General features: G+C 36.4%; 1 protein-coding gene across 1 annotated transcript in view; it reads left to right on the top strand.

Annotated features, from left to right (window-relative positions):
- Positions 1-17442, top strand: part of LOC136026247 (type II inositol 1,4,5-trisphosphate 5-phosphatase-like) — a 106528-nt gene that overhangs the window by 74802 nt on the left and 14284 nt on the right. The window contains exon 13 of the mRNA XM_065702618.1: positions 6980-7187. Coding sequence (XP_065558690.1) covers positions 6980-7187 — 208 coding nt within the window. The remainder of the gene's footprint in view (positions 1-6979; positions 7188-17442) is intronic.

The raw sequence follows: 17442 nt of genomic DNA, 5'->3' as shown, positions 1-17442 counted from the left end.
TCTAATAAGGTAAAAAAGGTAAAGAATTGGGCATTGGACTTTGCAGTTCCTACCAGTGGTGCGGATCTCCTTTCATACCCCTTCAGCCAGGAAGTGAATGGGTAGCTGAGGGCCAGTTATCCTGTGCTTTCGCACATTCCAGCTGATTACCTTCCGCAGATTTCTCCAAGTACCCATTTAAAGATTGGTTGACTCTGTGTGTGCTAACAGTTACTCCACTGACCCCTGTTCCAAACCAAATGACCAGTGACACCAGAACAAACGCCCATCTTTAAGGAGAAAGGTTTTCAAGTCTAGCGCACTAACCACTCTGATAGGATGGCTTAAGCTAAGAATAAGCCAGGGTTTAACATAATCACCGCTAGCCAAAATAAATCCCTAGATTGCCAGTAAAAGCCCTGGAAACTCAAATTTAGGGAAACATCAACTAAAAAGGCTCTAGGCAATTTATCTATTGTTATATGGTAAATATCATATAGACCGGGGGGGGGAAAATCTTTGAGGCGGGTTCACTACCCACCAGCAGCCGTAATCTTCAAACACATCTAGGCTCAAGATCCTCCTCTTTCTTTCTACCTTTTGGTTCGGTAAGCAAAGGAATTTAATTTTTATATGTTTCAAGGAAAACATTTTCCTGCAGTTAGAAGGAAGCTACCACCCCGCATGACCTATATTAAGGTTTTTACGAACTAATGGGAGATTTAATATTAATTTACCCCTCCCTGGCTTAAAACTTAAAAAGTTTATTTTATCAAATACTAATGGTTCCACTGTTTTTCTCCGGGGTGAAAATCTCGGAGTCGGGGTCCTCATTGGGTCCCAGAAATTGAGATTAATGGCCCTCACTTTGCATTCCTGTTGTAGTGAAGGGGCTTAAGGAATGTGTAACGGAGTGGAAGTTTTAACCCAGGAAAAATATTTACTGCTCAGAGATTACTCATGTTCTACGTATTGCGGAAGCCTTAGCTGTACCTCGTCGGAGGATTGGTGTTGCGTCGAAAGTGCCCATGTGGTCAGTGAACCCCGATCTTGTGGCTGCGTTTCACAAATCTTAAGTTTTGGTTCGGTATATGGAATGAATGTGAGAGACCATGCTACGGACCTGTATATGAAACTGGTGTTTGCAAAGCTTAAGTTTTCTAAAGCCTTGACTAAGCATAAGAATACGGTTATTGACAGTTTATCTGAGCGACTTTCTACGTGAACGTTATTACTCATGCTCTACGTAGTCTGGAAGCCTTAGCTGTACCTCGTCGGAGGATTCGTGTTGCGTCGAAAAGCGCCCATGTGGTCAGTGAACCCCGATCTTGTGGCTGCGTTTCACAAATCTTAAGTTTTGATTCGGTATATGGAATGAATGTGAGAGCCCCTGCTACGGACCTGTATATGAAACTGGTGTTTGCAAAGTGTAAGTTTTCTAAAGCCTTGACTAAGCATAAGACTACGGTAATTGACAGTTTATCTGAGCGACTAAAAGATAATCCCAATAAAATTTGGAAATTTTTGAATAAAAAGAAAGCAGCTAGTGATCCCTCTTTGCCTGTACTCCCAAGTGAAAAGCAGTGGACGGATTATTTTACTAGTGAATTTTCACCACCCGATCCTCTCCTAGAGGACAGTTTCTCGGCTCAACTAGATGAAGCTCTTTGTGGAAATTCTCGTGACATAGGTTTTATTGTAACTGCTTCAAATATCCGTGATTGTACAAAGAAAGTGAAAAAGAAACAATCGCGCGGAATTGATGAGCTATGCGGATTGTACTTACTTTATTTTTACGGTACTGAATTTTTAGTTCGCCATCTGGAGCTGCTGTATCAAAAGATTTTTAATTGTGGAGTAGTTCCAGATATATTTTGTGCGGGTGTTATTACCCCTGTTCCTAAGAAGGGGAAAAATAAAAGTAGGTGTAGTTCTTACCGGCCAATTACTGTTTCGCCGATTTTGTGTAAGTTGTTTGAACTGTTGGTGATTGATAATATTAATCAAACTTGTTCCAGACCATACCATTAGTTTGGTTTCAAAAAGTGTTATAGCCGAGAACATGTCCATACAATTATTGCAAATGTTCTGGTAGAAATAGAAAAATGTGGTGAAACGGTGATTATGGCTGGGCATGACGTCTCTCGAGCACTTGATTCAGGAATACATCCCCAGCTGTTGCTGAGTGCTGAGGCTTGTGGTCTGAATCGGTCAATAGTCCGTGTAGATAGGGACATGTATAGTACTGTACTTTGTTGTAAAATTGCCAGTTTCTAATGGAGAGTTTGGAAGAGTTTGGAAAGGTATTTGACAGGGTGGTGTTTCATCCCCTCCTCTTTATAATAATAGTGTAGTGGAGGCCCAAACAAAGGTTGTAACTAGTTTCATTTTTAGAGGCCTTGATCTGTCGCTTGCTAACTATGCAGATGACGTGTCGAATTTAAGTAGGACGTATGCTGGTATAGAAGAGAATATTGATATTTTAAGTTATGAGTATAAACAGATTGGTCTTATATTTAACCCAGAAAAGAGTGAAGTTGTTATAGAAGGAAAGTCGACTGGTTGTTTATCTGCTAAAAATATTCGCCTTGGTTCGCATCTTTCAAAGCCTTCTTCTAGTATTACTTACCTTGGTTTGCCAATTGTCTCCAGTTTAGAGCATACTAGGACCCTACTGCTTGAGTTTTTAAGTGAAAGACTCCGAAGGACGTATGGACTACTTGTTTCATGTAAATCCAGGTATAAGCGGGCAATTCTAGGAAGGATGTACATTGTGTTTGCTGTACCCCATCTACTAGCATTAGCACCCTTTTGGGAACTTTTTAGTCAAACTGAAAAAACAGCTATTAGCCTATATTTCCGATATGCGAAGTTCCTTTTAGGTATCCCTCTACGGAAGAGCAATCGCCGACTTGTGTTTAGTTTTGGTATAGCGCAACCATTTGGAGTCATTGAAGAACGCCGGTCTCGCTTTATGAATACGCTAGATCGTGAAAATAGTTTACTGAATGCTTTTTTGTTGTGAGATTTAAGTGAATGTATCTTTTCTTTTTCCTTTTTTTTGTCATTACTCCATGTTAGCACTATGTGTGTCTTTTGGGAAATAAAATAATAATAATAATAATGATAATTCCTATGTCGCCAATGTAGAAACTTAGCAGCATTTCCTACTGGAGAATACGAAACCTCAGGGTTAATATCCATAATATTTCAAACCTTTCACTGACAAACAATACCTTTTTTCTAGTTAGTTAGTTTTCAGTTTGTTTGAAAACTATGAAACTCTGCAAAGGAAAAAGATATCGGTAACTTTTTTTTTGTAATAACGCTACATAAAAAGTCACCTCTTTTAGTGGTTTGATTTGTCCCATAAGTGTTGACAGTAACAATTGGCTGAAAAATACTGGACTAGGGATATGAATAACGGATTGAGAATAAAGATAAATTCATCACTTAATTCAGTACGGCGGTATACACCTTCTTATGAAGCTCCAGTGCTTCGCCTCCTTTATACAATTAAACCAAAAAAACAAGTTTTTTTTTAACTGAAAGTAAGGAGCAATATTAAAGCTTAAAACGAACAGAAATTACTCCGTATATGAAAGGGACTGTTCCTCCCTCAACACGCCAGTCTTTACGCTAAAATTTGACTCTTTCTCTCAACTCTACTTTTTAAAACAGTGAAAAAATTTAGCGTAAAGAGCGGGGCGTTGAGACGCGAACAGTCCTTTTCATATAAGGAGTAATCTCTTTTCGTTTTTAGTTTTAATATCGCTCATCATTTTCAGTTAAAAAAAAACTTGTTGTTTTTATTTAATTTCTGAAGGTTTTTGAATTAATGCACGTTTGGATTTTGGCTCTCGGCACATGAATAATTAAAACGAAATTTGCATATTAATTTATTTTTATGTCTAAATGGCTTTCACATAGTTTTGATCGGTCGATTTTCAGAAAAAAAGAGCGGGGGTAGGCCTAGTTACCCTCCAATTTTTTGGTTATTTAAAACGGTAACTAGAACTTTTAATTTTTACGAACGTTTTTATCTATAAAAATATACGCAACTTACGAATTAACTTACATAACGAACTTCTATATTCGTATGATTTTATTACGTATATGAGAGGGTTCATCCCCTCGTCAATACCTCGATCTTCACACTAAAGCTTAAATTTTGTCCCAATTCCTTAAGAATGACCGCTGAATCACAAAGGCCGTATAATAAATAGTAGAAATTAATAAAATTAATTTAGCGCAAAGAGCGAGGTATTAGGAGGACGTGAACCCCAGATATGCGTAATAATTTCTTTTTGTTTTAAGCTTTTAATGCTGCTCCTTACTTTCAGTTGAAATAACTGTTTCATATTCATTTTTTCATTGTTCTTTAAAAAAAGTGCTAAAAAATCATGCTCCCCCTTCATGAGAATTTTCTTCCCCCATGTCAAATTCCTCCATGGAAATTTCACTCTGCGTAACCCCCTCCCCTCAACCCCTACCCCTACCAGAAAAATACCCCTGAAAGCGTATGTACACTTCCCAATAACCATTACTATGTGTAAACACTGTTCAAAATTTGTAACTTGCAGTCCCTCCCACTGGGACTGTGGGGGAGTAAGTCGTCCCCAAAGACATAGTTATTAGGTTTTTCGACTATATTGAATAAAGTGGCTATCCCGGAATTTTGATCCGGTGACTTAGGAAAAAGATGAGCGTGATAGGGGGCCTAGGTACCCTCTAATTTTTCGGGTCACTTAAAAAGGGCTCTAGAACTTTTAATTTCCGTTAGAACGAGCCCTGTCACGACATTTTAGGACTACTAGGTCGATACGATCACCCCTGGAAAAAAAAACAACAAACGAAATAACACGCACCTGTAATCTGTCTTGTGGCAAAAAATGCAAGGTTCCACATTTTTGTAGATAGGACCTTGAAACTTTTACTGTAAGGTTCTGTGATACGCTAAATCTGACGGTGTGATTTTCGTTAAGATTCTTTGACTTTTAAGGGGTATTTCCCCCTATTTTCTAAAATAAGGCAAATTTTCTCAGGCTCGTAACTTTTGATGAGTAAGTCTAAACTTAATGAAACTTATATATTTAATATCAGCATCAAAATGCGATTCTTTTAATGTAACTATTGTTATGAAAATCCATTTTTTAGAGTTTAGGTTACTATTGAGCAGAGTCGCTCCTTACTACAGTTCGTTACCACGAACTGTTTAATAGAAGTTGTATTTTACCGAGTGGGCCACAATGTGTTGCATATATCGGAATATTGATACGTTGCTCGTCAATTACACTATTAATATTCTGAACGAATGTATTCTTGTTTCAAGGATTGATGATAATTTGTGTATTTTTTTCATGAATTTGATAAGGTCGGGTTAGTCTTTAATGCTGCTAAAAGTGAAGTAACCGTTTTCCGTCCGGTCGGACGCAAAAGGTCCGATTGCGATTAAAGGGCTCCTAAGGAATTCTTCAATTAGCTCTAATCCACTTCATAAATATATACAGTAATGCGACTTCCGATCTTCTCCATTGAAAGCTTTTATGAAACAGTTCGCTTTATCAACTGTTTTGCTCTAGCTTCGTTCAACGTCAGCGATGATCGAACCATAAGTAGTCGTTATATGTTTAGTTTTAAAGTAGCTGGACGAATTTATCACAAAATTAGTTTAGTGGCACATCCGTCACAAGCTACTGAAGGTGAAATTAAGCCACCTTCATATGGCCAATTATACTTTTTAGACCCGAATGAAGCTAGTGAGGAACGCTTCGCATATTCTTTAAATTAAGGGATCTTTCGTAATCTAACGAGTCTTTTGGGAGAAATATTGAGAGACACAAACGACTATGCCGAAGGTTATGATAGCTGAACGGTCTACAAATTTTATCTTTATTGGGTACTTCAACCCCAATAGTTATTTAATTTACCCAATATGCTTTAAAACCAAATGCTGCTTTGAAATTAAATCAAAACGCAGTGTTAAAATACTGGTTGTTAATTAGACATCTCAACAATTTACCAAGAACGAAAGAGAGCATTAAGCTCAAACTTTCGGGGCTATTTCTATTACTACTTCTGCTCTTAAAATTTTACTAAACGCTGTGAAAGTGCATAGAAATGATTTATTGGGAAATGTTATTTATCAGATCAACTAGAGGATGTATATGAATAAATTAAACACTACTGTTTGTGTCATGATTTTCCAAAGGATTTATTTTGTTAAAAATTGCTGAAAAAGTTTTGCTGAAAAAACCAAACTATAAATTCTTAAAGAAAAACCAGGAAGATCCAAGCTTTTTTTCCCTTGAAAAATACTAGGTGAATATAAAACGAACAGAAACTGATCTAAAAAAAAAAACTTTTTTTTTATACAGTCGACAAACATGACGTCAGTCGACAAACAACTTCATGACGGCATACTGCTCAATCCTTATAATGACGTCATTCGACAAACATGACTTCATATATATTCCCTGTGTCCCGGTGTTCCGGTCGTCATTTTTGTCCCGGTCGTCATTTGTGTTCCGGTGTCCCGGTCTGTAATTTCTCTTTGAGTGTCCTGGTCGTCATTTATATTCCCTGTGTCTCGGTCGTCATTTGTGTCCCGGTGCTTTGTTTATGGTGATTGCTAATCGAACATTCCTTGTGTCCCGGTCGCTTTCTCTTTGAGTGTCCTGGTCGTCCTTTATATTCCCTATGTCCCGGTGTCCCGGTCGTCATTTGTGTCCCGATGTCCCGGGCTGTAATTTCGTCAGTCGACAAACATGACGTCAGTCGACACACAAACATGACGTCACTCGACAGACACACAGACAACTTATTTTTATATATATAGATAGATAATATATATATATATATATATATATATATATATATATATATATATATATATATATATATATATATATATATATATATATATATATATATATATATATATATATATATACTGTATCATTTATGGGACTGTATTAAAAAAAATTATTTTAATTTGTAGGAAAAACGCCACTACCATGGTGAAGTCGATGAATGGCACGAAAACAACCGTAAAAGTATTTTGGCCGTACCGAAAGAAATGTGGTTCCTCTTAGACGAACTTTCAAAAAGGGGAACGGAAAAAGAGAATTTGTTTGAACTTCCTGGCCTTGGTGCAGAGATTAGTGTGATTCGGGATATACTGGATACTTCAATGCCTGACAATTTACGTAAGTTAAATGCTTCAATGTTTTTCATATTTTGTTCGACTTATTTTATTTTACTTGCCATTAACAAAAAAAAGTTTTTTTTTAAATATTCCGATCTCAGTATAGAATTTGATACGATTTTAGCTATACTTAACATTTCAGTGTCTGAGTTTCTGCGTAAATAAAAAAATAATCTTTTTTATCATATTTTGATTCCTTTAGTGAATATTATGGGTATTAAGAGCATTGCAAAACTTTTTGAAGTCTTTATTTTTGATACAGAAATTATAAATATTTTTGGTAGCTGGATATTTAGATTTAGTTTTATAGCAACATTTAATTTTAAGGCATAATTAATCAATTGCATAATTTGGGGGGGGGGGGGGTTGAAATGCCCAATATCACATGAGACATAGTTGCTGATTCGTTCTACTATGCTAAACAAAATGGCTGTATTAAATTTCTGACTGGATGTGTTTGGGAAATGAATTGGTTTGGAAGAAGGACTGCTTGCCCTCTAATCTCTTTATACTCTTAAAAAAGACTCTAGAAATTTTAATTTTGAATTGAATTAGCTCCTTTGAAAGTTTAAATGTTATTTCTCGTTATTATAGAGTGATACTGCCCATGATGCTGCTTATATGCCATTTTTAAAATTTGTTTTATTGAACTCCCCCAAACGTTCCCGACCTTAATACCCTTAGCGTCATTATTTACAGTAATTTGTAGTATCAGTATTAATAGTATAAACATAATGCCTTCTAGCTTGTTCAAAATCCGTGCCAACTTACACCTAATAGGTCTAACTTAATGATGTAAGCGATTTTCGAGATATTGCTTTGTCACCTTTTTGAAAGTTCACATGCTCATTGTGTGTTTTGATTTAGTTCAACTTTTGTATAGATATTCCCTAAAAGCTTCGACTTAATATTCTTGCACACTAGCTATAGTTGTAGTAGCATTAGTAGCAGTATGCGCATAGCAGCTTTGGTTTCGTAATCATCCTTTTCGACACACGCTAAAAGTTTCAACTTAATACCATCAAGCGTTCTTGAAGCATTTCTGATACGCCTCCTTGACAACCTGTATGGGCATAGTGTGTTTCGATTTGCTTCCATTCAGTTTCTAAATTTTTGCCTTAATAACTTCAGTTTTAACAGCACTTGCAGTACTTGTAGAATTAATGCAGTAGTAGTTGTAGAAGTGGTATTAATAATAGCAGTATTAATAATATGAGTAGAAGCGCTAGCATTAAGATGCAAATATTTTCTTTGGCTAGTTCAACATCCCCCACAACAAGCCCTGTTAGTTTCAACTTCACGGACCAAACCCTAAGATATTGCTGTTACGTCCTTTTGACAACCTGCATACAGACGGTTTATTGTGATTCAGTTAATTTCCCTCCCTCAAAATTCCTTGAAAATTTCTGCCTTATACCATTAGGCATAGTTGTAATAGTTGCCACAGTAGTATTGATATTACAAGTAATAGCAGCAGCATTAGCAGCATTACTGTCTTTTGGATAGTATATATTGCCTTCTGGCCAGTAGAACATCCCTCTCATCAAGTCTAGGAAGTTTTGACTTATTAAAATTAGTTATTACTACGAAATTGCTTATATGTCCTTTCGATAACCTTCATGTTAATGCACTTCTCCAAATTTTCATTTCAATGCTCTTAGCCTTACAAGTAGTTGCAATAGAAGCAGTAGTAGCAGTAAATTTAGCAGCGTTCCAACGTAATAGCCAAATCAAATCTTGAAAGCTGCTCTTTTGGCAATGTGCATGCACAAAGCATCTTTTGATTTAGTTCAAAATTTCCCCTCAATATTGTAAACGGAGTAGTGTGGTAGTAGTACTAGTATTACTTGTAGAAGTACTGGTAGCATGTAAATATTGCCTTTTTGATAATCTCCCTCATCATTTCCTGAAAATTCCAAATTAATATACTCAGTTGCGACCATTATAAAATCCGTATATACATTTTTTGTTTAATTTGACACTCCCCTCTACATTCTCTGAAAGGCTCACTTGAACACCCTTCGTCTACTTGGAAAGTAAAGCTGAAACATGCATTGCTCAATAGTATATTCTGTATATAAGGAATGAAAAAATTGCCTAACTTACAGCCCTTTCCCTGTGGACTGTGGGGAGGTTGACATCTTCAAAGACATAATTACTGAACCTTTCAAGAATGCTGAACAAACTGGTTCTCTTAAAATTTTGATTGGATGTGTTTGGGGAATGATTGGCCCTACCCCCTGCCCCTGAGCTCTGTGGAATTTTGTCCACCCTTAAGACATCCTATATGATCCTTGGACTATTTGTAGCAAAATGGCCATCTCACAGTTTCGATGAAATGAGTTTGGGGAAAAGAGCATGTCAGGAAGGAGGAATCTAGTTTCCATTTATCACGTTTGACTCTTAGAAGGGAACTAGAATTATTCATTTTCTATCAAATGAGCCGCCTCTAAAGTTCATACGACTACTCCTTCCATAAAAACCTTATATGCCCCGAGGGCATGACTTACAACCCTTGCCCTGATGGCTGTTTTGGGGTTTTCATTCACAAAAACATAATTTCCGGACCTTTCGACTACATTGAACAAAATGGCTTTCTGAAAATTTATGGCTTTTTTAAAATAATAATAATAATAAATAATAACACCAATAAAAATAAATACAATTGTCACTATTATTCCACGTAGGGAAAAGAAACTATTAGTGTTACTCCAATGAGAACATTGATATGTTCTCTTTTCAATATACATGATTGGGGGTTCCGAAGGGAAAAGACACCTCACTCTCCTCCTCAACACCTCACTCTTTACGCTAACGTTTTTAATATTTCTAAGTAAACAACCCTTGTGTTTTAGGAGTCGAACTTAAAGGATTGGGACAAAATTCAAACTTTGGCGTAAAGAGCGAAATGTTGAAAAGGAGACAACTCCCGTCATAAGACAAGTTAAGATTTATTGCAAAAAAGCCTGCGGGCCATAGCAACACAGAATACAGTCTACAAATAAAACTCAGGAGCAAAATACAACTTTAGATAATATAAATAAAAAAAAAATAAAAAAGAACAACAAAAGAACAGATCAGAATACAACTATACAGCAACATTACACCTAAAAGGCTATCCACTCAAACACGATTCCCTATGTTTAATCCCTAAACGAAGAAACTTGCGCAACTGTTTAATAGCACACGTGTTCCTCTCAGCCATCCGTTCAGTTAGCCAACATTCACTCCCAAACTTTCGTCCGAAACATTTCTTCCGCAATTCAGACATATCTTCACACTCACACACAAAATGAAATAAGTTTTCATTCACACACCCACACATAAAATAGGGGTCAGCCATATGCCTAGTTTTCATTCACACTTCCACACAGAGTGCAAACGCAGGGTCCAGCTGCCAGCCTAAATTTTCCCAAAAATGTCCTTCTCTCGCCTAAATCCAAGCTATCCCCTCTTACCCACAACAAATTCTTCAAATCCTCTTAATTCAACCCAAATTTGAAATAGACCTCTTCCCCCCCAGCAATCTTTAGCTCAGGAGTAGAACCTCAAAGACATGGGTTGGCGCTTATGGGCTTGTCACTCTTGGATTTCTTGGTCATTTAGGGTTCGCTGGACTTCCATTCATATTGACACACTTTCGCCCATTGGGTCTTTTTCTTCATTTCACACCTCTGAAAGGCCAAAAAGTTCCAGTATTTTCTTGACCTGATTTTGCCACGAATCACTTCTACCGTCCTTCAAGCTCTCCAAATAAGCTGCCTTAAGAAACCAAACTCTACGTAGCCTAATTACAATATACATTTGTTAATATATACATATACGTGATAATTTCTGTTTGTTTTCATGTTGCTCCTTGCTTTCAGTTGAAAAAACTTGTTCCTTTATTTCATTTCTGACCTTTTTTCAGACAAACCCAGGAAATCTGGCCCCACTTCCGCAGAGAAATACCCTTCCATGGTAATATCCTTTAGACAATTCAGTCCCAGTGATAATTTACCCAGGACAGTTACCATTAACATCTCCAGGCGTAGAATTGAGACGAGAAAGAGAAAGGAAGACATATGAAAATAATTTTGTATAGGAACTCTTGCAAATTCTCCCGGCATATAATTTCCCATGACAAGTTCACCCCCTGAAAACTTCCCTCCCAATGGAAAATTTTCCCGCGGAAAAACCCCCAGCAGAAAATTCGTCCCCCACCCTAAAATGTGTGCATGTTTTCCAATTACAAATACTATGCGTAAACAATGGGTAAAATTTTTAACTTGAAGATTTTCCCCCTGGGGCTGGTAGGGATCATATTATATTAAAAGGCATAGCTATTGGCTCTTTCGGCTATGATAAACAAAACGGCTATCTCAAAATTTTGGTCGGACGATTTTGGAAAAAGGGTGGGAGGGGGCCTAGTTTCCCTCAAATATTTAATAGACTTTGCTTGTTACATAACAGTTTCTTTAAATGAAACCTTCAGGGTCCACTAGGGGGAGACCTTGAAGACGCAGGACCCTACCTAGTAATTTCACCAGGCCCTCTAGCATCCAATTCCCACAGTGGTCCCTAGGCACCGTGGGGCCCTAGCATCCAATGTCACCGGTCCTCTAACCTAACTACCGGGGTTCTCCAGCATCCAATTCCATCGGGGGCCCTAGCACCCAATTTCATCGGCCTTCCTGACCTCACCTAACCACTGGGGTCGAAGCATCCTATTCAACCGACCCCTAGTAATCAATTCCAGGAGGGTCCCTTATCAACCAATTGGAACGGAGGCCCTAGCATCCAATTTCACTGATAAGACGTTTTTCAGGACGTTTCAAGATTTCTTTCGTTCCCATGTAATAGGGAAAGTATATTTACGTTAAGGATGACCTATTATAACGTTACTTGTTCGTTCAGGCCACGCTGGGAATCCTCGCTTATAAGTGTAGAGGATACACACGTACAGTGTTGTGTAATGACGATGTTCACGTGGGATTTTACATAATACTTTTAGAGATTTCATTTTCTTTCAATGCCTGTTTTTTTTTCTCATGGAACAACTATTAACTAAATATTTATATCCACATTAGGACTCGAAAGGGACTCCCCCTCAATGGCATGGAGCCCTATATACAGAACTAATACATTCTACATGATAGCATGTTGCACGCTAGGAGAACCTCTTCTTCGCGCATACTAGTATGATTTAATTAATTTCGTGCTCCAATATGGCTGCAACAATTGACACGCAAAGGGAAAATTGATTTCTAGATATTACTTAAATTTGGTATGCACCTGCATGTTAATTAATGCTTTTAGAGAGTGTTATCGGATAATATTTCTGGCTGCTCTTAGCGTATTTTTTTTAGTAACATATTTATGGCTGCTCTTAGCGTATTTTTAGGCTACTCTTAGATAATATTTCTGGCTGCTCTTAGCGTATTTTTTTAGTAACATATTTCTGGCTGCTCTTAGATAATATTTCTGGCTGCTCTTAGCGTTTTTTTAGTAACAGAGTTTTTTACTCTATTGCAACTTGAACTCGCTATCAGAAATGATATAAAAGCGAGAGTATCATTATGGGTAGAATATGGGACAACTTTATACATGATCAAAAGTCTTTCTTTGTCTCTTCACTACGCATAATTTTACACTTACATTAAGGGCATTCTTGAACGAGCATACCAATGTATATGGGCTACTAGATGATTAAATTACGTAAACGATTACCTATCGACATTTTGTCCTGGATAAAAAAATCGAAAAGATACAGACTTATTATTGTACATACAAATTTTATTAATGAAAACAAAATTTACAAGTATTATTGAAACACAGAAAAAAGCAATTCAAGCTCAAAATTGAAAAAAAGACAAAACGTGAAAAAAGCGTACAAAGGATAAAATTTAAGCAAAAAGAACCATGAATTAAAGAAAGGCGGGGATCCTACCAACCGATTCCAGAGGAGGAAGGCTGTTATTGATATAAATTGTAACCTTATGAAGAGTTATTTCTGAGGGGTCTTAATACAAATTTCTCATTCCTTTGACTGATTTCAGTCCCCCAATCACCAAAAAAATCATTTAAAACCTCCTGCCTAACTTTAAGATGTAGAACATGTTAATCCAAATAGTTCACGCCACTGTGCCACACTATGACTGCCCCCGACACCTTCTATCATTCATAAGACATTTTCCATATATTTTCTATTAAAAATTATGCATTAAATCCATTGGTTTATTTTTTTCGCAAGCCAACCTTCCGTGATATACTGTCTCAATTCACGCCACCGTGTCACTCTATGACTACCCTCTTCTAGCACCCTCTGACAACGCCTCATCATTTCTAAGGTATTTTTCAGATATTCTCATTATAAGATCACGCATTAAATCCATTGGTTCATGTTTTTGCAGGCCAACCCGCCACAATACACCATGTCAATTCACGCCACCGTTTCACAGTATGACTGGCCCCCTGGTACTATTTCATCCTTCCTAAGACATTTTCCCAATATTTTCGTGATAAAATAATGCTTTTTATGTATTGGTTCGTGTTTTTTGCAAGCCCACCTGCCGTGATACACCATGTCAATTCACACCACCTTGCTGCACTATTACTGGCCTTTTGGCATCCATTAGCACCCCTCAGTATTCCTATGACATTTTCCAGGTATTTACCTATTAAAAATCGTACATTAAATCCAATGGTTCATGTTATGGCAACCCGCCCCCGACATGATACACCATGTCTTTTCACGTCACTGTGCCAAACTATGACTGGCCTTCTGGCACCCTTTAGCACCCTCTCATTATTTTTAAGACTTTCGTGATAAATCCTGCATTAAATTCAACGATTCGTGTTTTTGCAAACCACCCTCTACGTGTTACACTATATCAATTCACGTCTACGTGTCACACTATGACTGAACCTATATTACCCTATAGTTCCCAAGCCATAGTTCCCATATAATATATATAACCCCTCATAGTTCCCAAGCCATTTTCCAAATATTTTACAATTAATAATCATGCATTACATCCATTGGATCATGTTTTCACAAGCCCATCCCCCATTATGCACCTTGTCAATTCATGCTACCGTTGCTTGCCTGTGACCTCTGTGATACATGTTATCATTCCTAAGATATATTTCAGATGCTTTCTTGATAAAAGTTATGCTTTGAGTCGAAATTGGTGTTTTCGTAAACCACCTTCAATGTGATACACCATGTCAATTCGCGCCACCGTGCTATACTATGACTGACCCACTGAGCCTCATTGCATTATCAAAATCATACAACCATTAAGAAAATCTTGTAAAGATTCTAAGCCCCCCAAAAAAGCTTAAGGTGTACATGGCACCACAACTGATTTTTTACTTATGTCACATTTCGATATCCGATTTTGACTCAGGTTCGTTTGGGCTTAGTAAGTGCGCGCCCGCATGCTTACTAACCTCAAACGAACTCAAAATCAGTTAGGATTTGCAATAAACCAGTCGAGATTCCAATAATGTAGCAAGAGATGTTTAATAATATTAGACAAAATTTTGATCGTATCATACAACAGTTTATAATACTTGGCAAGATTTTGATAATCTTGATAATGACAGACAACATTTGATTGGACTATGTTAAATTTGGTAATAGCAGACACGATTTAGATAACATCGTATCATTTTTGACGATATCAGACACATTTTGATATTACCAGAAAAATATTTTATTAAAGTCAGGTAGATTTTCATAATACCATGCATGATTTTGTTAATAGTTTGCAGGAGTTTGATAATAATATGTAAAGTTTTGACAATATCATAGGGATTTTGATAATAGAAGTTGCGATCTTAGTGTACTACGTTAAATTTTGGTAATAGAAGACATGATTTTGATGACACCATTTAAGATTTTAACATTATTAGACCCGTTTCTATAGCACTAGAAAATACTATACTAATGTCAGGTAATATTTTTATAATACCATGCAAGATTTTGTTAATAACTTATATGATTTTGATAATTTCACTTCAGGTTTTGATAATGCAATAGAGGATTCTCGTTATATCAGGCGAGAGTTTGATAGTGTAGTGCAGCATGTTTGATAATATCAGACAAAATTTTTATATTACCACACAATATATCTGTAATACCTGATAATAGTTTGATAGTCACAGACATCATTTTGTTCAAAACTTTCTAGATTTGGATAATAATTTGCAACATTTAGGTAATGCCCGGAAGGATTCTCATAATATCTCACAAGACTTTGATAATATATGACAAGATTCTTTAAAATTTAACAAGACTTTGTAATATCAAGCAAGACTTTGATAATAGCATGTAAGGTTTTGATAATATTTGACAAGATGTTGATAATCTTATTAAACGCCCACACGATTTTGATAGCGCTATATTGACTTCTGTGAACTGGAAAGATGATTTTGAAAGCATTATTAGATTTTGGGAATAGTAGTCACGTTTTGATTGTTGCTGAAGATGTTTCGCTAATAACTTATGATATTATGATAACACCATTTGAGATTTGTCAATTACTTGCATGATTCTTATAGTATCGTGTGTGGATTTGATATTGCCATAAAGAATTCTCATTATATCAGTCAATATTTTGATAATATCATACAACGGTTTTGTGATACTTGGGCAAGCTTTTGATAATCTTGTTTATAGGAGACATGATTTCATATTACTACGTTAAATTTTGGTAATAGCAGACATCATTTTGATGTCAGCATTTTAGATCTTTGCAACAAAAGACTAGATTTTGATAATACCACACAGGATTTCGGTAATGGCTGATAATATTTTGATAGTAGCAGCCACGAATTTGCTAGAACCGTTCTAGATTTTGATAATAAAGCGCCATTGATAAGATTTTGGATGATAATAAGATTTAGGTAATGCCCGGAAGGATTTTCATAATGTATCACAAGACTTTATAAGATTTAGATGATAATAGGATTTAGGTAATGCCCGGAAGGATTTTCATAATATATCACAAGACTTTGATAATATAAGAAAAGATTTTTTAATATTTAATATGATTTGGTAATATCATGTACGTGCTTGATAGTATCATGTAAGGTTTTGATAACAGCAGACACAGTTTTGACAGCACTATGTTATGCTTCGTTAACAGGTAAGATAATTTTGATAGTATCATATTAGATTTTGGCAATATTAGTAACGTTCTGATTGTTGCTGAAAATATTTCGTCAATAAATAGCAAGATTATGATAATATCATGTAAGATTTTGCTAATAACTTGCATGATTTTGATAGTACCGCTTCGGAGGATTGAGGATAATAAGGATTCTCGTTATGTCAGTCGAGATTTTAATAGTGAAGTGTAAGATCTTTGATAATATCAGACAAGATTTTGATAATCTTCATTATAGCAGACATGATTTTATATTACTACGTTAAATTTTTGTAATAGTAGACATGATTCTGGTATCACTATTTTAGATTTTGACTATGACAGACTAGATTTGGATATTAGCACACATTATTTTGGTAATACCTGATAATATTTTCATAGCAAGAGACATGATTTTGCTTCAACCAATCTAGATCTTAATAATAACTTGCAAGATTTAAGTAACGTCCGAAAATGGTTTTAATAGGAACTCTGGTATCCGGGGGCGGATGGAATTGGAATCGGGGGCCGGTGGGACTGGAATTAGAATCGGTGGAACCGGGGTGGGATTCAGCGGGGGTCAGAAGTGGGGGAAGCCGAATTTTATATCACTTAAATTAAAAGTTAAAAAAAATTCTGAGGAATGATGAGAGGTACTTAAGGGTGTCGAAGGGAGAAGGGGGAATGGAAATGGTGTATCAATTTGAGGGTTGCTTGCAAAAACTTGAACCATTTGATTTAAAGCATAGTTTTTATCAAGAAAATGGCTTCAAAATGTCTTAGGAATGATAATATGCATCACAGGGAGGTCACGGGCCAGCCACATGATGCCAAGGTGGCGTGAATTGACATGCTTTATCACGAGGGGTAGCTTGCGAAAACAAAATCTAATGGATTCCAATAAATGCATGAATGCATGATTTCCAATAAGGAAATATCTGGAAAATGTCTTAAGAATTATAAGGGGGTTCTATAGGATGCCAGAGGGTCAGTCATAGTATGACACGGTGGTGTGAGTTGAGATAGTGTAATACGTTGAGGCTGGTTTGCGAAAACAAGAATCTTTGGATTTAATTCATGATTTTATCATGAAAATATCTGGAGAATGTTTTAGAAATGATG

The sequence above is a fragment of the Artemia franciscana genome, chromosome 1 (genome assembly GCF_032884065.1).
Source record: "Artemia franciscana chromosome 1, ASM3288406v1, whole genome shotgun sequence".
Taxonomy (NCBI): Eukaryota; Metazoa; Arthropoda; class Branchiopoda; order Anostraca; family Artemiidae; genus Artemia; species Artemia franciscana.
The sequence above is the reverse complement of the archived record's forward strand: the minus strand, read 5'-3'. Positions and strand labels throughout refer to the sequence as shown.